Source organism: Oryza sativa, chromosome 5 (assembly GCF_034140825.1).
Source record: "Oryza sativa Japonica Group chromosome 5, ASM3414082v1".
Classification (NCBI taxonomy): domain Eukaryota; kingdom Viridiplantae; phylum Streptophyta; class Magnoliopsida; order Poales; family Poaceae; genus Oryza; species Oryza sativa.
The window spans coordinates 10830706-10856522 of NC_089039.1; the positions used below are offsets into that span (position 1 = coordinate 10830706).

The 25817-nt window shown below is 43.4% G+C and overlaps 2 protein-coding genes and 1 long non-coding RNA gene across 8 annotated transcripts; all 3 read right to left on the reverse strand.

The window, feature by feature from the left end:
- Positions 1-3990: 3990 nt before the first annotated feature.
- On the reverse strand, positions 3991-7765 carry LOC9266338 (uncharacterized). Of its 6 annotated transcripts, none has more exons than XR_010741657.1 (9): positions 7362-7765; positions 7058-7132; positions 6884-6976; positions 6414-6564; positions 6270-6324; positions 5300-5360; positions 4806-4914; positions 4629-4714; positions 3991-4178 (listed from the first exon to the last, which is right to left on the reverse strand). It is a non-coding gene; the product is annotated as an uncharacterized lncRNA (long non-coding RNA). The 6 variants fall into 6 exon arrangements; XR_010741655.1 differs by having other exon boundaries at positions 3991-4181; XR_010741658.1 differs by having other exon boundaries at positions 7058-7138.
- A 604-nt stretch (positions 7766-8369) lies between these two features.
- LOC4338253 (putative F-box/kelch-repeat protein At1g15680) lies at positions 8370-11402 on the reverse strand. The gene is made up of 3 exons (XM_015781884.3): positions 11055-11402; positions 8803-10024; positions 8370-8704 (listed from the first exon to the last, which is right to left on the reverse strand). The coding sequence occupies exons 2-3, from the start codon at positions 9995-9997 to the stop codon at positions 8604-8606; spliced, it is 1296 nt and encodes a 431-aa protein (XP_015637370.1). The 5' UTR covers positions 9998-10024; positions 11055-11402; the 3' UTR covers positions 8370-8603.
- Positions 11403-18656: 7254 nt separating this feature from the next.
- Positions 18657-21165, reverse strand: LOC107275808 (S-type anion channel SLAH4). Its single transcript, XM_015783285.3, has 2 exons — positions 20264-21165; positions 18657-19144 (listed from the first exon to the last, which is right to left on the reverse strand). The coding sequence occupies exons 1-2, from the start codon at positions 21143-21145 to the stop codon at positions 18827-18829; spliced, it is 1200 nt and encodes a 399-aa protein (XP_015638771.1). The 5' UTR covers positions 21146-21165; the 3' UTR covers positions 18657-18826.
- Positions 21166-25817: the final 4652 nt, after the last annotated feature.

The following is a 25817-nucleotide window of genomic DNA, read 5'->3' on the forward strand; positions in this document are numbered from 1 at the left end:
AAGGAATCGCAGAACCTTCCAACAGAAGGAGTTTTCAGCTACCTCCCTGCTAGCCAAGATCAAGGAAGAGGCAACGAACGGGTCGTAAAAGAGTACATTGGCGATGTTTGACTAGACAATCAACTCTAAAATCTACTGAGGTCTAATTTTAAAGTTCTAAAAAGAATGAATAGAAGTAGTGGTAGATCGAGTAAGCAAATAAAGGGATGATAGATGAGTGAGGTGTAGCGACTGGCGTGACTTTTAAAAACTATAAAATTAGAAACACAAGAATAATAATTTAAAATAAAATCATATGTAAAAAATAGATAATTTTATACTGGTGCTAGCCCCGCAATTGCGCGGGCCACCCAACTAGTTCCAATTAATGCACATATGTGTACCAAAGTGGGTACCGATAGGTACCCTTTGGAAAATCTAGGATAAAAAATCTGAATTACGATCAGGACGATCAAACCTAGTGCATACAGCAAGTCATACGAGCACTGCTAGGTTGTCCAGGTACAACACGCACAAGACAGCGCGATGTTTTGTATTGATAGAACATGAAAAACTTGCAACCCTACAGCCCTGAAGGCTATAGTCAGGAAAAGAAAAAAAATAGCATCCACGCCATGCATCTACGACCAAAACCTCCATTGGAGAACACACAAAACACGACAATCAGATGGAGATGAACTTCTAAACGATGCCTCCAACAAGGATGCAACACTGAGTGCCACTGCCGCTCGTCCTGAGAAGCCATGACATGGTTTTCACCTGAAGAACTCCTTCGGAGAGAGCAGGAAAGTTCACGCAAACAACGCCCCAAGGTGAAAACGGTGTCCGCGGGCGTCGCCTTTGCTGGCCTGAGGGCTGGGCTTTCACCCTTAATCTTGTCGCCCTCCTGCGTCGAGGTTGGCTGCAAATCAGTGGCCACCACCAACTGCACACCTTCGATGAGTGGCCACCGCGCCAGCGCTTCGTCGCCGGCAGGCCATCAAGCAAGAGCTCAACATCTGGCCGTGCTCCCAATCCTTCCACGCAGTTGGGTTGCCGAGGGAGAGGGCGAGAGAGAAGAATAGATCCCCTCTCCCCCACACTAGCCCACCCAACGTGGCCATCTTGTGGTGGCCAGGCGTCGCCACAAGAGGATTGTTGTCTAGATTATTGGAGCTCGTCGCAGGCCTGCAACACCCACTCACAGCTCCACCATCATTGTCGCCTCGACGGATGGCCCACATCACCACCACCTCAGGTCCGTCCGCATCGCCGTTGCTAATCCCAAAGCCCCCTGCCGCCATCGCATCACTGCCGGCCACCGGCTACCACTCACCAGGCCACATCGACCCACTACCACCGACAGTCGCATGTCCGTTGTGTGTCGGCCACCAGCCACGCGTCGCAGCGCCAGCCTCCCACCGTTGCCAGCCGCCCACCGTCGCTGTCATCAGTCACGCCTCTCCGCGCCACGCGGCCTCCCAGCGTCGCCGACCACGCCTCTCCACGTCCCACAACCTCCCGCCATCACTAGCCGCACGGCACGGTGCCGGATGTCCTCCCACCGCCGCTGGTCGCTGCTCCACACAGCGCTGAGCCACTCCTGGTCCCATCGCCGGTGGCTCGACGGCTGCCAGATCCCATCACGTGGGGTCAGATCCGGTTGTGCCGTCGCCAGATTCGCGGCTACCCACACCGGGGCACGCCGCCGCTGCATCAGCTTTGCTCCGTCTCCCCCGCGCTTGAGGCCGAGTGTCGCCGAGGTTATGGCCCCGCCACCGCCTTCCTAGCATGCCGCTCGGCTTTCCAGCGGCAGTGCGGCGGAGAAGAATGGGGAGGGTGGTGACTAGTGTTTCTCCCTAAGTCGCCCACGCGTGGGCAACGCGAGGAGCGAGCGCGTGAATAGTTATTTGTGAGTTCATATCATGTAATATATCTGATTAGAAAAAATACCCGTGTGTAGCAATGGGTAAAAGTTGTTTTAATCTTATTATTGTTATACGTTTTAGTTAAAGTGAAATTTACTGTAAGAATTAGCTTGGATATATATTTTTCTAGAAAATGATGAGCTACGATTAAGACTCCGATCATGCGAGTTTTTTTAAAGTGATTTCTTATTCGACTCCTTCTATGTTTCCAAAAGCGAACGAAGCTAAAACCCGACTCACACATGGATGTCATACCAAAATACCGGCAAAAACATCATCAATTTTATAATAGAAGAGATAATGGTAGTAAACCATTAACCTCCACCAACTAAAGGCTGCACACTGCCATTTGCTAAACTTTTATCACGAAAAGAAGATCAAAACAAAATTAAAAATTGAATGGTGAATAAAACAAGGTAGTCCTGCCAAGGATTATTTCGACATTTTCACACGAATAGAATAATTCTGCAGCAAAGAGTTGTTAAATTTGCAACCAAAAAAAAGAAAGAGAAAAAAGAAAAAAAAAGAGAGAGTTGTCGAATTTGCATTCTTAATACAACAGCATTAGCTGAAGGGCACAGGCACAGCTGTACATGCCTTTTAAATTACAACCTTTAATAATGATTGTTAATCAATCATGTGCAATCTTATATAGAGAGATGAAAACAGTCAGAAATTATTAGAAACGGTTTTTTTTATGAGAACGGTCGAAAATGATTGAGAAATTTCCATATTTATGAAAATTTCAATGCGATGCTGACAAGAATTAAAAAAACTAAATTTTAAAAAAGATAACAGTCGATAAAGATATCATTTTTATTATATTAGTTTTACAAAAAGGGGAAATTATCGTTCCGTTTTCAGCCCTTGTGAGTTGTGACATTTCTTTCTCCCGTTTTCGCTGCTTCCTCTGTTTTTCTCCACTTCCCCTGCTTTTGCTCTGTTTTTGTTGAGCAGGAGCTGGTCGTCTACCCTAAAAAGTGTTTTTCTTTAAAAAAAAAAGGGTACGAAGAGACCTGCAACGCAAATCTGTTCATCTTCTCTAATCTGCCATTTCGGTCTTGTTATTGTGAGCTGTCTGCTGGTCTTCGACGCAAAATCGAGTATATCTGACAATGTTATACTCCCTCCGTTCAATAGACGACGCCGTTGACTTTTTCTTACATGTTTGACCATTCGTCTTATTCAAAAATTTTATGCAAATGTATAAGATATAAATCACACTTAAAGTACTATAAATGATAAAACAACTCATAACAAAATAAATTATAATTACGTAAATTTTTTGAATAAGACGAAGGGTCAAACATGTGAGAAAAAGTCAACGGCGTCATCTATTAAAAAACAGAAGTAGTATTTACTTTGGATCTGGCCCCTTTGGATCAAACTGATATGCTAACTGGGTCTTTTGTCTGAGGAAGTGTTTCATTGCCTCATATACTCAACAGAGATGCCGCTTGGCCTATAGAACCTAAGCTCAAGAAAAGAGGTAGCTCATACATCAATCAATATAAATTGAACTTATGGTTCTGCGTTACAGATACCGAGATACGCAAAACCTAGGATATCTGAAATTTACCCTCTTTCTAGTTTACCATAAGCAAAAAAGGATTAATTAGTCACTACTAGTAATTAGCCCGTGCTAACGCTACGGTGATATTTAATAACGTAATCAAACAAAAAAATACAAATATGTTTTGTGATAAGACTACAATGCACAATATAGTTTTAAAATCATGCAAGAAAATGAGAGCACTGAGAGCTGTATAAACATTTATCAGCCTTTTGTATATACATTATAAATGGGTCCAAAATAGACGTGTCCGACAATATATAATAAATACCCTACAGATAATTACTTATCACCATCTTTGACCAGTAGTGAAACTCATACTGTTTGATATAGATCAATTCAATAATAACCATCATACACCATCATACTTCGAGCATCATCAATTCATTCGAGCAGACATGGTCAGTGCAAGGCTAGTTTACTCAAGACATGTTGATATCTAAAATGAGTTTGCACAGCCTCAGAAATATAGGAGAAAACATATTCACAAATCTTAAAGTACAAAGAAGGTAAATGGAATTTAATGGTTTTATAAAAATAATCTGATATATACAACAGTGTGAGGATGGCATCCAAGCAAGTGATGTCTAAATGCTACAAACAGGTTGGTGCAGTGGTGCAAAAGCTGCTGCAGCTTAAAACTTGAAGCACTTGATGTTTCACACATTGGCTCTAGAAACTCTCTGGCTTGTCATCGTCTACTGAGATTGAAGAGTAGAATCACAACATTGAAGTATTACGCTTCGAAGGAAGTGAAAAAAAAATGTTTGCTCAAAGTTTTTCCATATCAATGCATACCCAGTATACTTACTTACCAACAAAGATTGTTTATTCTTTGAGTTCGCATTGACGAACAGATCCTTATGAAATAATGAATAAATCGTACGGGCAAAATATATAAAAGATACAGAAAAATGTTCGTTAGAAGTTTCATGAAAAACAATTATTGATACGTTCATATTACACACCATAATTTTATAATTTCATATAGGCTCCTAAAACACAATTTAGATATCAAATTAATAAAACAGAGAGAACTTGCAAAAAACAAGTAGAGTTTTCATCAAAGAAAATAATGAGGTCAGTGATTAGGAATAGAGGAGAAAACCATGCTGAAAATGTGAATGTAAGTTGTGATCACGACCAACCTTGAGTAGGCTGAGCTGTTACAGACCCATGGAAGATGTGCTTCAACAGGGAAGACCATGTAGTTATGTGTTTTCTGTTCAATTTACTGAATCCCAATTTCAGTGAGTAAAATCCATCAGATAAGCAAGACAACAGGAAAAGGCTACAGAAAACAAGAAAATTTCTGAACCACGCACCTCTTGTCAACAAGATCAGTTTTGTTCCCAAGCAGAACAATGATAGAAATCCCTTGCCCCTCTCAGTTCTAATTTTCCCTATCATTTTGAAGTGTCCAGGAAATACTGCCTGCATACAACATGTAAAATAAATTTAAAGGGGGCATGACATCTGATGGCATCGATCATAGAAATATCCCATAACAGATTCCGTTAAAAGATTCATTTATTTATATTATAGTTATGGATATCATATTGTGAACATCTGAACCCGAAACAATTTAATGTGGTTCCAGTCATTCAAAAGTGCATATATAAGGGACAGGTATTTACAAATCAATCAGTACTGAAGAGTGTAACGGATTAAACAACCCATGCAATTTACTCTCAAAATGAGCTATATAATATATATTTATCTGGTGCTCATTAAGGCTATTCCCATAGGATGACTATTTTAATCAGGCATGTTTTGTCTGACAGTTTCTCAAAGTTGAGAACAATAAAACATCTCTCACCCGCTTTCTTCTTGATCACCTTTTTCCCTCTAATGGACCAAAGCTGTAAATTGCCCTTGTTCTGCACATGTGAAAAACACTTAGCAATTCATGCACATGCAAATCCATACGAATGCGAGTATCAAACAGAACATGTTAGCAGGGTATTTATTATAGAAACTAAATACAGAAACTATGAACTCATTCTGAGGTGATAACTTGTGTTTCTCTATAAGTCTTGAAACACATTTCTGAATATAATTGAAGATGACAATGGTTTATGAGTAAATATACTCTATCCAAGTGAATTAAATTAATATCCATTTAAATTAAACTAATCTTTTTTCTACAACCAGAGGAGCAGCACAATCTGAAGTTACATTCGTTGAATCCTCTCAGAAATCTAGGCATCAAACAAGAGTACTATGCAGACTGGCAGAGGGAGATAACAAAGCTGTATGACAACTTTATGAACTCATTATGCTACCCCCTCACAAAAAACTTTTCAGTTCACTACTTCAGATTGCAGGACACTAACAAAACCATATTTGTCTTGCAAGAATTTTAAGGATGACAAACTGGTCAGATTTGTGAACAATTCTGCATTATTGTCAATGATACTTTTAAGGGCGATGCTTAGTCGCTACATTACCAATTGTAAAGTTAAATTCAGATCAAATATCATTAGGATAACTTCAAATAAGATTTATCTGAAACAATGTAAAACAATATGATTTGTTCAGTTTAATAGGCTAACTGTTTTCCCTCACGGTTTTAATATGAAGAGCGATAGTTGAATAGTAATGACCGTTTGAAAATATAGGAGATATACTGAATAAAATCATAAACATGTTTGGCAGTAACACGTGTATAATTTGCTGATATGTTCAAAAATAAATTAATCAGAGACATGAGATCTAACAAGAAGCTACAGTCTACAAACAGTAAAACCAGGTTATGTCGGGAAAGTGAACATTAGGGGTTATTTTACCTAGAAAGAATATATATAGAGGTGCTGCACAAAGAACACCCAGGATGGCTGTAGCCTGCAAGAAGATGGGATCAAGCAAATAAATTAGACATAAATGTTTTAAATTCAAAATATCGTGATTAACAGAGAGAGATGGGATCTTGCCTTGACCAGCTGCGCGATTCCCTCCTTGCCTGCATCCGCCGCACACACCGTTCCGTCATGGTCCACGGGTATACCTCCTCATTACAGCCCCGCCCTTGGATATCGAGCTCACACCGTTCGCGGTCATCCTCCCTGGTGCACTGTACATTGTCTATATTGTACAATAATAAATCAAAATGTACAAATGATTAAGTAGTGGATGCACATTATTGGATGAATGGAATAGTACAGTAAACTTTATAATAATAGCCACATGTTTGAGCGTCAGATTAATTATAGCCACATGTTTGCAACGCACTTGGATGCCTTCTCAAATTCTGAGATAAAACTACCAGGTAATAAATTATTCTAAATCCAAACAGAGTATAAATTATTCTGAATCATCTTAAGTAATGTTGACTGAATTTAAAATCTGTTACAAATGAGATCCTTCAAGGTTAAAAGAACAGGAACCCTACACTGATACTCACAAATAGAGTTCGGTTCTTCAGTAATTTATCTCCAAGATTTCAGTCTCCATGTATTTCCCAATATTGTAGCAGCAGAAACACTCTGTAATAATGCTGTGAAAAGAAACCCTTTTATTTAGTATATAGAGCATAAACTATGTATAGTGTGAAATTGGATCTTTGCTTTATAGTTACCCCATCTTTTATATATGCTACTCCTTTTCTTACTGAAGCCTCAAACTTCAAACTTCGAGTGATTTTAACTCATCACTGACACTTGATGCAAAGGATAAAAAACAATGCTATAAAAATCAAATGATATAATTCATAATTTAGATGGAAATTTGCGAAGTAACTGCAACCGATGTACTCGAAAGGACTCAAAACTAACATAGGAAGGAAATACCTGATGAAATTTCCTCGTTGTTCATAGGTAGAATGAATGTGGCTTACCTGAGGGAAGCAATAGAGAGCCGAGGTGCTTGCTGTGAGAACTGACCTCCAATCAAATGCTCTTGAAGACGACCTCGCTGACGTTGCTGCCGATGGCGCCATGGCGGAGGGCGGAGTCTTCTCCCTGGCGGCGGTGGCGGAGAAAGCGAAGAAGAACGGCGGTGTGGAACCGGCGCTTCGTGGTCTTGAGGAGGAGAGGCGACCGGCGATGCAGCTCCTTTTCTTCAGCGCGGCAGCGAGGGAGGAGATCGGTGCGAGGAGGCGAGGGAGGAGATCGGCGCGCGGAGGATGCAGACCGACGGCGCGGAGGCAAGGGAAGAGATCGGCGAGGGCGGCGCGGGATGGGGGTGCAACGGCGGCGCGGGATGGCGGAGGCGGCGGAGCGAATCGGCGAGGGGCGGCGGTGCGGTGTTGGGAGAGTAGGGTTGCGTGATGTGCGGCGAAACGGATGCCGTGACAGGCAGCACGCGCACGTGGAAAAGGGGACGCGGAAGAGAGGTGGACCTGATTTCGATCGTTCGATCGGGGCAGAGAAATATGAGCCTTCGGATTTGATGAATGAGTAATGTAGGTGTAAGAATAAGTTGGTGAATTATAGGGTAGATGTATTTCTCGCACATTATTTATACGTATCCAATTTCTTTCCTTGTTTTGGCACTTGGCCTAACCGTGAAATTTTCCAAGGGATTGATTGACCAATTCCGTGTAGAGAATCATACTCTTAGGGGGTGTTTGGGAACTAGGGACTAAATCTAGTCCCTCTTACAAAAACATAAGTCCCTACCATAGTCCCTAACTTATGTTTTTGTGAGAGGGGCTAAAGTTTAGCCCCACTTTAGTCCCTCCAACCAAACACCACCTTATTTGTATTTTAATACTAGAAACAGGTGTAAGTTTGCACAAAGCACAACAACCGCATCGCACCAGATTGAAACGGTTCTGATTTGAAATGGATGTAGTAGCTTAAGACAGTAACGATATAAACAAAATGCCTAGCCTTCGCAACACACAGAAAAACTTGACCAAAGTACATAGAACTTCAGTTAGCAAACAATTTCAGGTCAAATTTAGTCTTCATTTCGTTCAACAAAGAGGTGTTCAAACGATACATATGACGCTAAAAGGTTCAAACGATACATAAGTTTAGCTGAACTGATAAGGAAATGCAACAGAGCTGCAACACACTGCATATGAGATTTAAAAGAGATTAGGACCGCACATGATCAGTAGAGATACTTTTCAACTCATCAATGATAAAACCGATGACATGAACTCAATTTTCATTTTATCACGTCTTCGATTTCCTTCTCCTGCCCTTCCCAGACTTTTGGGGCTTGTCACTGCTTCCTGCCTCCTGAGGATCACTGTTGCTTGCTTCTTTCCTTAAACCTGTTCAAATATATGCTAGAAATGTTACCATGTTTTTTTATATATATAAAAGAGCAAATCCTTCAAGCAGATTAACAAAATCAAGAGAGAGCTATTACATGACGGATAGGGAGACACCAAGTGCGGTAAAGGGGGCACCACGCAAGCAATTGGAGGAGAAGATCCAACCTCCCTCCCAGCATTAGTCTGTGCTGTACAATTAAGAATTTGCTTTGTCTTCAGATCGATGTTGAAGAGGCAGTCCTGAGAAATCACGTACACACTGTGCTCATTCAATGGGTCAACCAAGCCAACTAATGGAACCTCATCCTCATCCAGCGAATAATCATCATAGCTTTCATCTTCCCACAGATCTTCGAAATCCACTTTGTATTCCAACACCCACTCACCACTGTTCCCACCTAGTGCCCACAAGCTCATTGACCCAGATTCTCCATCATCCTCATCAATGTCAAAGAAGCACAACCGCCCAGCAGAGACACCAACATACCTCATGTGGATCCATTCATCCAGGCCACGGGTGGGTCTTCCACTGGCCTCTGGCAGGTTGATAAAAAGTACAGTTGGTTCTGATGCAAATGGGTCACAGGAGAGTATGCCACAGTTGAGATCAACCCAATGAAGCATCCCACCAGAGGAGAATACCATGTCACCCCTGGAGAATTGAGGGCATACGAGAGGCTTCTCCTCCCAACGGCCATTTACTGATGAGAAGGAACGTAGACAGGACATCATGAGTTCAGCAACCACATACTCACCATCCCGAGCAACAATGCCCAAGCTTTCAGCATTGCGGAGTTGGGGCTTCGGAACTGGTAGAAGGAAAGTATCTCCAGTGAATGGGTTGCAGACATAGTAGTTATTTTCATTGCCAGTGAGCAGGATGAGGCCACCACTGTAGCTGACAACCATGGGTAGCTGGTCATAGAAGGACTCTTTCCGGTGAATGGAACACATGCGAGAGGAGGTGATGATTGATGAGACTTTTGGTGGTTCAGAATTGCGAAGCAGTGCACGTATTGGGCCTCGGGGTGTGGGGGCAGTGTCAATAAAGATTGTTCGGTCCAGGAGGAACCAGTTTGAAGGGTTGGTGGTATGACGTTCAGCATAGGCAGAGAGGAAGGTGGACGATGTTGTCCGCTCTAGCCATAGTTTGCATACACAGCGTAGTTGGCAGAGGGACCAGGGTGGCAGCCGAAGGAGGACCTCGATGAGGATGTCAGTGTGGTCTCGAATGCCAGTGAAGAGGACTCGTGAAGCATCACCAGCACTGACAGGGAGTGGAGTTGTCATTGTGGACTGTTTCTGCTTACACCAATTCTGTTGCATCAAAAGGTGAATTAGAGTCAGTTATCAATCTTAATTCCACAATTTAAATTAAGCTTTGAAGAAGAAAAGCAACAATGACACAAGTAGTAATGTATGCATATCAGCTCAAATATAAACAAACTGGTAAAAGAATCATCATGGTAGCAACATAGTTACATAGCTTGTAACAACGTGATATAACACTAATCTCTCAGTCAGAGCAAAAGGAAATCGCAATAATCAGAATTCACAAGATCACTACCAAAAAACTTATCCAAGTAATCTCTTTCAACAAATCAACACACAAAAATACATATGTCGGAATATTTCCCATTCAATTAATGAGAGGCAGTGGAACTGATAGAAAACCAGCCAAACAAGAAAGAAAAAATATAATGGAATCAGAAGGCCTAGATGCACATGAAGTGAAGGGCAATACTAGTAAGTCCTAGTTCAGTTATGTGATATCTTGACAATTTTAATTGTCCAAACATGGGAATCATATTCTATGATCTGCTAGTGTTGTAGTCATTCCAATCAGCTTAATTCTCCATATTCCATCGCTTGATTCTCCACATGATCAGTGTCAGTGCAAATTCAGAACAGAACAGGATACAACTACTAGCGCTTGTATGATTGTATCTGTCAATCAGTGTATTCAGGTCTACAACAATAGAAATTCTTCTGAATTTATCTGAACGTGCAGTTGGCTGACAATAGAATTGGCAATATTCTATCTGAACGGCTGCTTGTTTGTTTAATAAAACCATAGTTTGAAAATTTCAGATAAAGGTTCAATGCACACTAGTCTGTACATCACTAAACAGGAAAAGGGATACTAGATAATTGGTCTCTACTTCTCAGGTCTGATATTTCACACACATAAAGGACAGGTTTCCAGATCTGATCATTTCACGTTTGAGCATTGCATAATAGCAACTAATCAACAGAAATATTCAATGAATCACACTGAAATCATGCAAATTTGAAGGGAAGAGGTGGGGGTGGAATTTTAGGGTTTTGGGGAGGGGAGCGGGGATACCGTGTGCTGTCGCTTGGGGTCTTCGTGCGGAGTCGTCAGCTACCTTGCGCGACGACGTGTGCCGACGCCCTCAGCCGCCGGTGCGTCTCCTTGCTCGCCCGCAGCCGCCTCCCTCAGTCCCCGTGTGCCGGCGGCGTTTGCTCGTAGGGATGGGGAAGGAGAAAGGAGGGGGGGGCGATACAGAAAGGGGAAACCGGTGCGCCGCCACCTGTTTCCCGCCGGTGCACCGCAGCCGCCGCCGCTGACGACGACGACGACCGCTTCCCCCTCCGTTGCGCACTAGGTCGCGCGGGGTGTCGGGGTGAAGCGGCGATGCGGGGGCGTCGGGGGATGATGGAGTGAAGCGGTACGGGAGACTGGGAGAGGGAGGGATTGAAGTGGTAGTGCGGTGGCATTTACGGGTAATTTGGTCGAAAATTTACGGGCACTTATCATAGTTCCATAGTAAGCTGACATGTATAGTCGAATCTTATATTGTTATTATATTTTTTTTTATGGAGAGAGGAGATTGTGTTAGAATTAATGAATAGGTCGTAGCCCATTCGAAGATTAATTTTTTGGACAAATCCACCTCCTCATAGGATGGATGCATGGGGAGTTCTAGAAGAGGGATATCTACTTATTAGCGAGGATGCTATCCTAGTCACTTGAGGCATATAAGGTGGAGAGAATAAGGGGAACACATGCGCGCTCGCCTCGCCTGACATGGCGGCGTGCGTATACGACGTGCGCGTCGAATGGTCTGCTAAAATTGGTTCCTCACCCTTGCGCACATGCGGTCTCCTTTTGCAGTTTTGTTTTGCTGTAGAAAATTCGATTTTGTTTTTGGAAACACACCGAATAATCCAATGCGTGGAACGGCGTGGAGTCCAGATAAGTTACGCGTGACTTACGCAGAGTGGAGATCATACAGGCGCACTGATCAAGCATTTTGATATCTCTATATAAATAAAGTCCCCTCCTCCACGCAACACATGCGGAATCAATCTAAGGCTTTGTGTCCTATTCTGTACTGCGTCATCGCTCGTAGTATACTTTATTCCGCTCACCGGCGTGCATCGGTGATCAGGAGAGGAGGTCTTGTAGCGCCCGTTCCGTCGTGGCGCCTAGCGGGAAAACTATCTCTTAAAAACTCTATTTACGAAATCTGTTTCTTTGCTTGTTGTCTAGTGTCCGTGCCATCTCAGATCTCAAATCCCCGATCTATCGTCGAGTTCAATCCCGAATCCAAATCCTTCCCAAATCAATTCCTCTGCAAAAGTCTATTTTGCCTCCCCCGGGTTCGATGGGCCGAATCTCTCTCGGCCCATCTCCCCCTCCCTCCCCGGCGCTCTCTCTCTCTCTCTCCCTCCCCCCTCCGCTCTGCTCGCGCGCCGCGCGCGCGTGCGCGAGAGCCGCGCCGAGCGCCCCTCCCTCGCTCTACCCGCGCGTGCGCGAGAGCCGCGTGGTCGCCGCCCGTGCCGCGCCTGCGCCGTCTGTGCCGCCCGGCCCCGCTGCCCTGCGCGCAGCCGCTCGGCCCCGCGAGCCAGCGCGCGTGCCCGAGCCGCGCCGCTCAAACCGCCGCGCTGCCCGTTGCTTCCCGCGCGCGCGTGCCGTGGTGGCCGACCGCCCGGTCGCCGCCGCCGTCAGCCTCTGCCGCGCCTGCCCGCGCCTGCCGCCCGTGTCGTTGCCCCGCTCCAAACCGCCCCGCCGTCATCGCCGTCGTCATCGCCCGGCCCCCGCCACTCCGCGCGCAAGCTGCCAAGGGACGGAGGCAGAGCTCCTCCTCCCTCTACCGCGTCGCCCCCGCTCCCTCCTCCTTTTCCCAAAGAGGCAAGGGACAATCCCCCTTTTCTCTCCCTCTTTTCCCCTTTTTCCTCCCGCCGGCGTCATCCTCCTCCCTCCTCCCTGTCGCCGCTTTGGCCGCGACCGCCGAGCGCTAGCCCTCTCCTTTGACCGCCTTAGGTCGGTTCCCAAACCGACATTGCCGCCCCTATAAACCCAAGCTTCCCCCTTTCCTTTCCTCTCCCATTCGCCTCCACGCCATTGCCGCCACCTCCCGTGCTCTGTCCGCCGTCGCCGCCCGAGCTCGGAAGCGCCTCTCGTCGCCGGCCTCCCTCGATGCATTTCCTCCTAATCCAACGCTAGCATCGGATTCCCGTAGCCGCGTAGATGCTCTCGCTGCCGGGAATCGGCCCCTCGTGACCTCGTCGCCGTTTCCCCCTTCTCCCGCCGCCGGTTGCCGCCGCCGCAATTCGCCGCCGTCAAGCTCCCTCCGGCGAATCCGAGCCGTTGGCTCGTCTCCCCTCGTCTCGTACAACCACCCGGTGTGCTCGCTTTCGCCTGTATCGCCGTGGTTCGCTCCGCTGCTCGCCGCTGTCGTCCGCCGTCCATTCCGACCGGCGTCGTCGTCTACCTCCCGCCGGCCCGCGTGGCAGCCACGTAGGCGCCACGTCGGCGCCAGCTCGGCCAAGACCGGGTCGAGCCGACCCCAGTCAGCCCCTCCCCGTGCGCGCGTTCCACCGCGAGCCGTGAGGCTGCGCGTGGGCCCGCCGCATCCGCGTCCACCGCGAACCGCGCGCGTGCACCGCGTCCCTCCCCCATCCTAGCGCCGCGCCGCGTGCTCCCTCCGCACGGTGAGCCGAGCCGCTGACAAGCGGGTCCCACTCGGGACCACGCGAGGTGAGCCCGGTCCACCGGCTCTCTCTCTCCTCCCCTCCCGCGCGCGCGTACCTTGGGCCGCCTTGGGCCGGCCGGCCCATTTAGCTCGGCCGAGCCGCCCCTTTTCTCTCGGGCCGCGCCCTAGCCGCCCGAGGAAAGTCTGATTTCCCTCCCTCTTTTCTTTTCTTTTCTTTTCTTTTCTTTTCTTTTCCAAAAAGGATTTAATTAAATCCTTTTCCTTTAGACCAAAAATCCAATAATCTTAGAAATTCAATATCTTCCCAACCGTAAATCCGTTTGACCCCGTACAACTTCCAAAATTCCTCAAATCTCGAGATCTATCTAATGGCACGCTTAGAGGTCATTAATAGGGCTTTATTTTCGCCGTTTGTTGAGTTGTCCCGTTTTGCGTATAGTTTCGGAGCCCAAAGACCCGCAGTGCGAGGATTTCGAGGATCAAGCTCCAGATCTCGAGTAAGGCAAGCCACCTTTGAACATCTTGAGCCTATATTTGAATTTAATTATGTTGCTTGAAAAATATTATGCATTGATAGGATCGCACTTAATCTGTTTGTCCCGTCTGCAAGGCAGATTGGCGGACCTACCTAGTTTGTTGCATTTGATCCTTCCCTTGTTAATTGTTATACCATGTTCCCTTGTAACCACCCAGTTGCGCCTCGGAAATCGTGCACTCTGCACGAGTATCGACGGCCGCCTTCAAATTTAAAATCTGAAAAACATCTTGGGTAAAACTTGGGTTTTACAAAAGACTTGGAAAACCCGACACCTGGGTCGGTGCTTGCGAACTAAATGAATTTCAAAAACCGCGGACCAGGGAACGTACCGGGTGTACGGTTTCCCGCTCTTGCACCTAAGGACCGTTTCCTTGGAATTTCATCCGAACATAAGACAAGTACGACCACATGGGTGGAATGGGACACCCCTGGCTGAGTAACTAGCTTATCAGGGGAGCCTTGATGCCAAGAGACATGTGGATTCGCTGGGGTGGTGTCAGGGAGGACCCCTGGGCTTCCTGGCACAGTATAGTCTGGGACCTAACCTGTTGTTGGTCTGGGACCCCTCTCGTCGGCATATGGTAAACCTGTGTCGGCTTTGGAAATGCCTTGTCATGAAAGCTTGGAGGTCTCCCGACGTGGCTGATCCCCACGGGCTGGGTGATTCGGGTTAGTAATGTCGTGTGGGTAAAGTGTACCCCCTCTGCAGAGGTTAACAAACTGTTCGAACAGCCGTGCCCACGGTCATGGGCGGATGTGAGGTGATTCCTAGCGTAGTTTTGTTTGACTACTGCCTTGTGAAATTGCTGTTGTGGAAAGGGGTTCGATGTTTGAAAAATATGCAGCTGATGGGATCAGCTAGGCCCGGGTGGCCGTTTGAAAGTTGTTGGCCCGGGTGGCCGTTTGAAAGTTGTTGGCCGAGTGCCAACCTTGAATCAATTCAAAAAGACTGATACATTGCACATACTCCGACCGGACGAGACGCACTGTCTCATCCGTATCGTTTGAGAAGCACTCACTTAGTTGTTTTCAGAAAAGAGTTCAAATAAAATCAATTGCAAAAACAACAGCCTTTCCTTGAAGCCTGCATTAAACACTTATTTCCCATGGCTTGCTGAGTACTCCCGTACTCACCCTTGCTCTATATAAATAATCCCCCCCCAGTTGCTGAAGAAGATGAAGCGGATCCTGCAGATGAGGAGTTCTTCCAGGAGCAAGCCGGCTACGATGAGTTTTAGGGTTTCGGCCTAGTTCCCAAGTCGCGCCTGTGTTGTTTGGTCCAAGTCCTGGCTTCCGCTTCCCTTTTGTAATGCAGTTGTGAGCTCGGGATCTGTCTGCAGCCCAACATGACTGTACCTCTACTCTATAATAAAGAAACCTCTGTTGCTGTGATAATCTGTCTTCCTGTGATACCAGCACTGTTTCCTGGGACTGGTATCGATTAACAGGTTAATTTGGAGCGTCACGGGCTAGTTCCGGTCGGTACTAGTTCGGGGCGTGGCAGGTCTCTAGAACCTTCATTTTCGACGTCTTACACGGGAGAAGACGGCAATAAGGTTTTTGGAAGCGCTTTGCACGACTGCTTGCTGTTCGTCACAACGGCTCGTCTAACTCTTTTCCCGGGTGTTGCGCGTCATCGTCAATGCCCGGTACAGCGAGTCCTTCCTGCTGTGCATTCAATATGTTTTGCATATTCAATATGTTCATGGTTTACTGTCTAGTTTACATATATAAATCGTATGATACGATTATGCTAGTTTACATCTACAATGCCATGATTTATTTATGGAATAAATTAAATAAATATGTGCTTATATATTCAACTGAGTGAATCTATGCCATTATATTATGTTATATAGTTTTGCATAGTGATATAGGTGCATTCCATTCATAAGTTTTGGTTGGATCTATATTGTTTCTGATTGGGTTCAACACTATTCAACTAAACTGACCTTAAGTACCATACATGGATGGTAGGTAGAAAGAAAATAGGAATGCAAAACGTGGTCAGCTGATAATGTAGCATTGATCTCTAAATTCAGAGAACGGACATAAAAGAATCACAAGATAATTAGAACGCGGAAGGTTAGCAGCTAAGAGTAATCTTCTCTCATTAAATCAGCCCATTAAGAAATGATATAGTTGCTACTCGAAATATGATATACTACAATACATCATCACTAGGGCTCAAAATCAAGAAATTTTTCCGGTCTTTTAGTTTCTTGCAATAAAACGTGCACATAACGACTCAACAAGTGATAGGGCAGAGGGAATGGGCACACAAAAGTTTAGCTGGAAGAATTTTGGTGGAAGGCCTGGAGGGCCATCCTAGGAGGTAAGAGGCTAGAGATCAGAGGAGCTAGGGATGCATGATCACCGATGCTAATCAGGGAGGCAACAATCACCTTCCGTTGTAGGGTTCTGTGGTTGTGTCATGTCTTCTAACCTATATTGGGTTTGCGAATGTGGGTTTCTCAGTATATCTGCCTATTCCCATGGAACATACATACTCATGTTTGTTTCCTTGGGTCAAGTGAAACAATGGTTTAATTTATAAATATGTCGGTTGGAGTAGTATGGTATCACCCAAGGTATTTTGTTTTTTCTGAAAGCTCAGACTATAGAGTACCAGTAGAACACAATTTTAGGTTCTTGTATTCTTAGAATTTCCCTTGTTATCGAATCAAACAATTTTCAAAAATAAAGATAACACAGAAATTTAGAGCACGCATCTAAACATCATGTGCCAAATCATGTGCCAAATGATACAACAAAAACCGAGTGCCCTTCCTATATCCCGGTTTGCATGGGTTGGCTGCTGTTGCGCACTATATTGGTCAACCTTCCCTATCTCATATCTTTCCAGTCAAGTCTGAGCTATGCATCCAGTTAAAACGTTGTTTCTCCTAATCATTTTGATCTGCTATCTGATTGCACAATTGTATTGGTAGCAATTAAATTTTTACAATAGGATCTCACATGATTGCTGAAAAAAAATATATGATTGAACCATTGAAATTTGATGACTTGTGAGAATGGAATGCTCACATTGAAATTCTCTTTGTTGTACATTTTGTGTTATGATTATATGAATTTTCTCGATGTTTTGGTCGTTGGGACTCAATGTTTTAATGCTTAGTCCATTTGCAGATGTGTCTATACCATCACGTTAGGTGCCCGATGGAACAAAAAGATTAGGCAGGTCTGCTCTTCTCTTCCGTAGTCCACATCGTTCGCGCATGAGCTCCAAGGGCTGCAACTTCTGCCGCTATGCTGCACGGAGTCTACAAAATGGATTTAACGGAACATCTATATATGTACATATCTACACGCGGTAGAAGAACAACTTTAGTTGAGATATTATTTGGCTATACGTCTCTTACACCAACCTTTTTAAAATCGTACAGTGTACAGCATGAAAATCAAGTTACTGAAACATTATTCACTAACATGGAAATATGCAAAAAAAAAGGAATAGAACACTGCTAAATCTTAATTAAAACATTTTTATATCAGACACAAAAATAGAACAATCGAGTTGTAACATCGAAACATCATAAAGACTTGCTAAAAATATCGAAATAACATCACGTGAAACATTTGCAAATGAACTAGTGACACATTAGAAAATATTTTTTTAATCATCCTGATAATACCTTGTGCAACATTAAAAAATATGCATCGCAGAAAAAACATAAATTATGCAACATATATAGTCGAATATATTCCGGCCAGTTGAAAGATTCATTTCTACGTACTGTATGTAACATCAAATATTAAAGGTCAAAATATATATGTTTTTCATCATAATATAATAATATGAGATATTTTTTAAAAGATTTAATTCCCATGAGACAACAACAATGGGATTGAATTGCATATTGGATAAGTAATTTGGAAGAAAACAATATTTGAAGATCAAATTTGAAGACTTCTCTCATGAATATATCTAAGATGAGAGGATTAATTTGCTCTGTTTATATCACCACACATTGTTATGTTTCATCCATACAAGTACATGCATATTTCTTTTGGTTGCATACATGCATGTATCAGCGTCCGATGCTTTGATGCCTCCCGTCGTGAAGCATTTTTAAAATTAGATGAATACCCCGCCGCGTTGCTGCGGGAAATTAAATTGTATAGTATGTACAAATAAGCTATATTATATTTTGTAAACCAAAATAAAATGAGTTCCGATGTTTTATATAGTTAACACATGATTGCAAATATAATGCAAGGTGAAAATATTTTATGTAATTGATACTTATGAATTTTAAATAAAAAACAATTGAGATTGTAGGGTTTTATGAGAGAAGAAGAGGAGACTATTTGCACCCTAGATTTATCATCCAAAGGCTAAAAAAAATTACGATGATGTGGTTTCATGAGAGAAGAGAGAAATAGCATTAACTACACTCAGTCCACTTAGTGGGGATGAACTATATAAGTATGTAGGATTTGGATTCTCGTAATACTAATTGGAATTTACATTGTTATTAATATAAATCAGGGGATTTTTCAAAATAAAAATAAACAAAATCACTCTATGCTGATTCTGGCTTATTAATTAACCAGTGTTTCTCCACCGTTGCATAATTGTCACTCTGTTAATCTTTACACACACGAAGATACTATTGATCCTGTGAACGCATCCAAGGGCACCATCACTGACGACGATGCGCACGGCAATGGATCGTCGTCGCCGTGGGGGAGCAGGTCGCTTGTTCTGATGGCCGTGCACACCACGACGGCGACGGTGACGACGACGGAGAGCGCCGACAGCACGAGCACGAGCACGACGGCGGCGTGGTCCTCGACCTCCCTCGCGTACTCCACGGACGCGACGGCGAGCGCGGTGAGCGGGAACGGGAATGCCCACCACGCCACGCTGAAACGGCGCATGGCTCTCCTGAACAAGGTTGGCCTCGACACCTACGGGACCAAGCAGATGATTTGTGAGCGACAAAAAAATATGTGTAGGAGAATAAATTACAATGTGATGCTGATGCAAACTGAGTTATTTTGTCCTGAATTTCTACTGCAACAATTTCTTTAGCAGTGTTGAATAGGCATACGAAACACTTTATATTTTATTTGAAAAAAAAATGGAAGGATTATATACATCTATCCTGAATTTCCAACTGTTTATTTGTCACTGAAAAATTCACACCATCCTACGAATTTTAACATTATATTGGTGTCTCAAGGGCATGTGGACGAGCATGCATGTAGGTGAGACAATGACTGCCAATTAAGGTATTTGGTGAAATTGTAGTGGCGTGCCGTGCAATTGGTTTATCTACAAAGTGGATAAATTGTTGTTTTAAACAATTGTGTTAATATATAATCAAGTTATCCCTCCCTTACTTAGTAGTTAGTACCTGATAATTAACGTAAAATTAAAACTGAAAACTGCAATCTTAAAAGCTGTAGTAATAAACATGCCAAAATGTGCATAGCAAGCATATTTTACCATGCACCTCAGACCTATCTAGGTTGAGAACTTGAGATGTCAAATTCAAGTCCCTGTGCACAGTCAAAAACACAGGTAAGTATATATACGAAAATAAAGCATCAGTTCTTTTCACATAACATCATAATTAGAAGTATCATAACAGACAAGAATTGAGCAATTTATTTTCCTGTCATGGAAATTTGATTGCAACAGCAACAGAGAGAACCATCTCGCTTGGAATTGCTGCTGCATCGCTTAAAGAAAAAACATGTGAGCATAATGGTTAACATATACTACGAGAGAATTTTAAGATTGTGAAGTAAGACTGAATACAAATGTTATTTGTGTTTCTTCAGTTTGTAGTATGATGTGGCATGTATAGCCTCATCAAAACCTATGACATTCTAATTAACAATTTAACATGCACCAAAGAAAGTGTTTCTGATCAGAAAGTGAAACTAAATTTGGAATTTTGTGTTAGTGACATTTCTAAAGAAGGGAAATAAAAAAAAACACTTTGTTTAAAAACTAGATGGATATATTCTATTCATAAAAATATATTTTTTGGGGGAAAAGAATAGTAGTTTGTTCATTACCAGTGAGGCAAATAGGAAGAGGGAAAGAAAGAATAGCATCTTGCAGGCGGTGTCAAAGGAGGAGGAGATTGCACCCCACGCGAGCGACGCCATGCTCGGCGCCGCGAAGAAGAGGAAGAACACTGGCCGGAGCATGGCCGGCAGCGCGTTCGCTCCGAGGAGCCTCTGGTACAGCGTGACGAACAGCACGGCGTAGTGCGCGACGGCGACGGCGAACACGGCGACGGCGCCCTCTCGCCACCCGAGCTCCGCCGCCGCCCTCGCCGTCACGAGGTTCGCCACCACCGTGATGTGGCCCGTCGGGTTGGCGGCCATGGACAGCGCCGTCCGGCCCTCGGTGAACCACTGCCCGTACACGGTGACGTCGAGCGCGAGGACCGGCGCCGCGAAGGCGCACCACAGGACGCGGCGCGGCGCGGCGCCCGGGCTCAGGAGCGACGACGGCGCCGACTGCAGCAGCAGCAGCCACGACGCCCACGGCGCGAAGAGGTAGTTCACGGCGATGCGGTGCCGGAACTCGGCGCGCACGGCCGCGAACCGGAGCAGGCAGCGCGCTGCGTAGAGCGCGGTGAGCGCGACCAGCGAGAGCAGCGCGAGCGACCAGAGCAGCACGGACGCCGCGGGGGGAAGATGCCGAGCCAGCGCGCCCAGAGCGCGCGGCTGCATGTGTTCGTCGCCGTCGCCGTCGCCGCCGCCGCCGCAGAGCGTGCGCCAGAGCAGCGCCTGCCCGCACAGCGAGAGGCTGATGCGGAAGTAGCCCGCGTCGAAGTGCGTCAAGATCGACGAGAAGCCCTCGAACGCCGACGGCGGCGGCGGCGCGTCGGCCGGCGCCTGCGGCGGCAGGGCGTGGAAGAGCTCTAGCGGTTTATGGCTGGTTTCCATCGTGTGCTGCTGCTTTTGTGCTTTACTCCATTTATATAGAGCGACGACGTTGGGTTTGTTTCTTTTCATCGCTTAGATGTCCAAAAATGGACCCTTGCGAGTGAGGTGGAAACCGAGGTGGGAGATTAATGACGAATGCTGTATTCTTGCATGTTCTGATTTTGCTGACGTCGTTACCATAAACGTGTACAATATTTTACTGGTTTTACAATGTTATTTTCAACTTTTTCTTTGTATCTTTTGGAGGTAGTGTCATGGATTTCTTTTGGGGATTGTCTAGTTCTCATCTGACTGAAATGAGAATGAGAAATGCAAAAAGTATATGATCAAATGGTATGCATTGAATTATGATAAGAAACGTTGGAGCCACATTCTAACTAGGTAGGTTAGAAACGTTGGAGCCACCTACCTAGTTAAAATGGAATGTGGCTCCAGCATTTTTTATCATAATTCCTGCAAAATCAGAACATGCAAGAATACATCATTCGTTAGTAATACGGAATATTTTTTTGTACTTGTATAATACGGAATATTTTTTTGTTTCCTGGCATCTAAAAAATATTTCAAATTCCGATCTAAACCAGAAGTGGTAGTAGACCACAAATGATTTTTAAGCCGGTAGTAATAAACATGTGGGTATCACTGCCGGATGGGTAGCTGTTGTGGTTAAGGGCTCCTTTGAAAAACAATTTTGAAAAATAAGTAGAGTAATAGAAAAAACATATGATTTTGATAGGAATACAAGTACTCCCACTAGAAGGGATACCCTCATCTTAATCGGTGGTAAGCCCCATCTCAATCGGGCACAGCGTCCATCACATGCTAGAAGTCACCGATGTGAAGAGTTATCTCAATCGGGCAAACGGCCGTCACGAATGAATATATCTCAATCGGGCCCTAAGTGAAGCCCGTCACCGATAGTTTTGACCCAGACGACCAGTCAAACTATAGCCCGTCACAGATGACCTATCTCTATCAGGCCACAACTAGCGCCCGTCTCATCTGTGACGGGCGTTAACTATAGCCCGTGCACGTCGGTCACCCATCCTAAAATTGCTCTAGACCAAACACGCTTAACATCAAAGTTCTTTGGAGATTGGTTTCCGGAAGAGTAGTTGTAACTTGTTGGTATGGGTATTCTATTAATCCCATTAAGCCCTAGGCCAGGATATCAAATTGGGGTTATTAAATGATTTCAAATGGAAAAGTCACCAAAACCAAAGTTGTAGAACTCATCGAGGTGCAAAACTTTTATTTTGGTCATTTCTCCATCTGACTCTATTTAAACAATTTGAAATTTGAAATTCAAATTTTGAAAAGTTCAAATAGAATTTTAGATCAGTGAACGACTTCAACTGAAAAAGTCATCAACAACAAAGTTGTATAACTCATCAAGACCTACACATTTTATTTTGGTTATTTTTCTATATAACATTTTTTGAACCGTTTGAATTTGAATTTAAAAATATAACAACTTCAAACAATATTTTCAAATACTAAATGATATCAACTGAAAAAGTCATCAACAACAAAGTTGAATAACTCATCAAGATCTAAAACTTTTATTTTGGTCATTTCTTCATACGACAAAGTGATAGTAACATTGTTCACAAAATTGACATATCTCTTATCTGGTTTTATAAACTATAACACATATATGTAAAATTTATGAATAATATTACTAACATTTCGTCGGATGAAGAAATAACAAAAATAAAAGTTTTAGATCTTGATGAGTTATTCAACTTTGTTGTTGATGACTTTTTCAATTGAAATCATTTAGTATTTGAAAATGTTGTTTGAAGTTGTCGTATTTTCAAATTCAAATTCAAACTGTTCAAAAAAATGTTATATAGAAAAATGAACAAACTAAAAGTTGTAAATCTTGATAAGTTATACAACTTTGTTGTTGACATTTTTTCCATTTGAAATCATTTACTACACGTAAAATTGTCTTGACTCATAAAATGAATTATTATACTGCACTTAATTATTTTGCTATAGTCAAATTACAAATATAAACATTTCATATGAAAAATAGAAAAATAGTCATCGGTGACGAGCTTTAGTTAATGCCCGATAGAGATTAAGTATATAGCCCGTCACTGATGAGTCATCTGTGACGGGCCTAGTTGTTATCTCAAACGAGCCTCAAGTTGTGGCCCGTCACGGATGATGGTCATCTGTGACGTGCCACAACTTGAGGCCCGTTTGAGATATGGAATGTTATCTCAATCGGGCCTAAAGTTGGTGCCCGTCACAGATAATGGTCATCTGTGACGGGCCGCAACTTTAGGCCCGTTTGAGATATGGAATGTTATCTCAATCGGGCCTAAACTACGGCCCGTCACTGATAGGTGTCATCCGTGACGGGCTTAAGTTTTATGCCCATCTAACATGTCTGTGCGACCATATCTCAATCGGACACTTTTTGGCCCGATTGAGATGACTTTCTTATGACGGCCCGCTATTTCTAAGCATATTAGAGCCCGTCACAGATAGAAGGATCTGTACTAGTGTCCCTCCGTTTCACAATGTAAGTCATTCTAGCATTTTCCACATTCATATTGATGTTAATGAATCTAGACATATATATCTATCTAGATTCATTACCATCAATATGAATATGAGAAATGATAGAATGACTTACATTGTGAAACGGAGGAAGTACAAAATAAAAAATTGCAAAACAAAGAAAAAGAACAGGAATGATAGTTTGAGTAGACCGCATGAAAAACGTATAAATTGAATGAGAGAAATTGAATAGACTTAGGCTGTGTTCGCTAGTCCATGTTCCCAACCGGGAACAGTACATACGGAAAACGGAGTAGTCCATTAGCACGTGATTAATTAAGTATTAGCTAAACTTTTTTTTAAAAATAGATTAATTTGATTTTTTTAAGCAACTTTCGTATAGAAATTTTTTATAAAGAAACACACCGTTTAGCAGTTTGAAAAGCGTGCGTGCAGAAAATGAGGGAGAGGGGTTGGGAAAAGGGGTGCCAAACACAGCCTTATGCGGTTACATACTTTACTTTGTGACACGATAATGGCAACAGTATTGAGATAAAGCAATCTTGAGACAATGTGCAATTAAAATTATGAGTGTTTGAGTTTCCACAGCTTTGTGCTGGTCTAGGTAACTACTGGAATATAAAAGACCCATTGTTAGTGTTACAATGTTGGGAGAGGTTGATAGCTACTAGTCAATTAGATTCTTTTTGTCCATTATACACAAATTCCATGGACATGAACTCAAAAGAAAGATATGTAATGTCAGTGCTTTGTCATCCCTGCATAATGATGCATGTACCACTCAGCATTGACACCTCGAGTTAGCCGAATGTTTCTTTTACACCATTTTTTTCAGCTGTCAAAAGGTTGTGCACTTGTGCATGAGACGCACGCTTTTTGGTCAGAGCATTTCTTCGTCGATGCAACCACTATGGAACAAATTGACTCTCCTTTCGTAGGATTATAACTGAGATTAGACCACTTGCAAATAACCAGCACATCATTACTTTTTGAGTCTAATCAAACTTCTCCTGTACTTCAAAATAAACTTTTTTTTGGTCTAAAATGCGTGCATTTTGTGCATTGTTGATTGTATTAACAGGTCAGTCACACCCAGCATGTCTTTGCAACCCTGCGGATGAGTATAATTGACAAGTGAAGCACAGGCACTTGGCCAACTTGTGCCATGCCTGACGATATGCAGCCTTTTTTTTATGCCAAATCGCATATGTTCAACCAATATTATGAAACCAATACTGTTTGAGAAGATAGGATTAGGATGGATGCAAGTACTGCTTTCATACGCAGAAATGTTGTATGGGCAGACACAACCAGCTGTGTATCTAGGATTTTAGATTTAGGTGGTCCAACTTACAATTTTTTCTTTAAATACCATAAATATAACAAAGTAATAGAAGTATAAATTTATCAAATGTATATCATAATATATTAATAAGAAAGTTTTTCTTTTGTCAAGAACTTATTTTTACATAGTTAGCACTGCTAGAAATATTAAAAGTACTGTTAGTTTTGGATCTTACGAAAAATGGTTGAAGTGGACATTGAACTTCAACTGAAAATTCTGACAAAATTTAGGGTCTTTTGATCAAAGGCCCAACTCTCATATTGCTTGTCTCTGTCGCAGAATGTTTCTCACCTTTGCTCCATAGTCTTCTGACTTCTGAGCGTTTGTTCGTACTGTGTATTCTGAGTAAACATGTAGATTTTCCATCAAAATGCAATCATGTACTAGCTTGTCAGATAATGACCTTTGATATATGAAATACGGCTACCTTGCATACAAACAAGTGCGCGACATATTTGTAAAAGAGACAGAATTGAACTCCAGCTGTTGATAAATTTCTGAAAGCACCGGTGGAGAAACCATCTTTCGTCGGTCGGCCGAATTCTACAATAGTCCCGGATGCAATAAAAACCGGGGCTAAAGATGATCTTTAGTCCCGGTTAAAAAGGGTAACGGGCATATTTGATCTTTAGTCCCGGTTCAAATGCTGTCAGGGCCTGTCAGGCCCCCCCCGGGATCTTTAGTCCCGGTTCGTAACTTTAGTCTCGGTTGGTAATACCAACCGGGACTATAGATCTCGGGAATCTTTAGCCCCGGTTGGTAACACCAACCGGGACTAAAGTCCCACCCCTA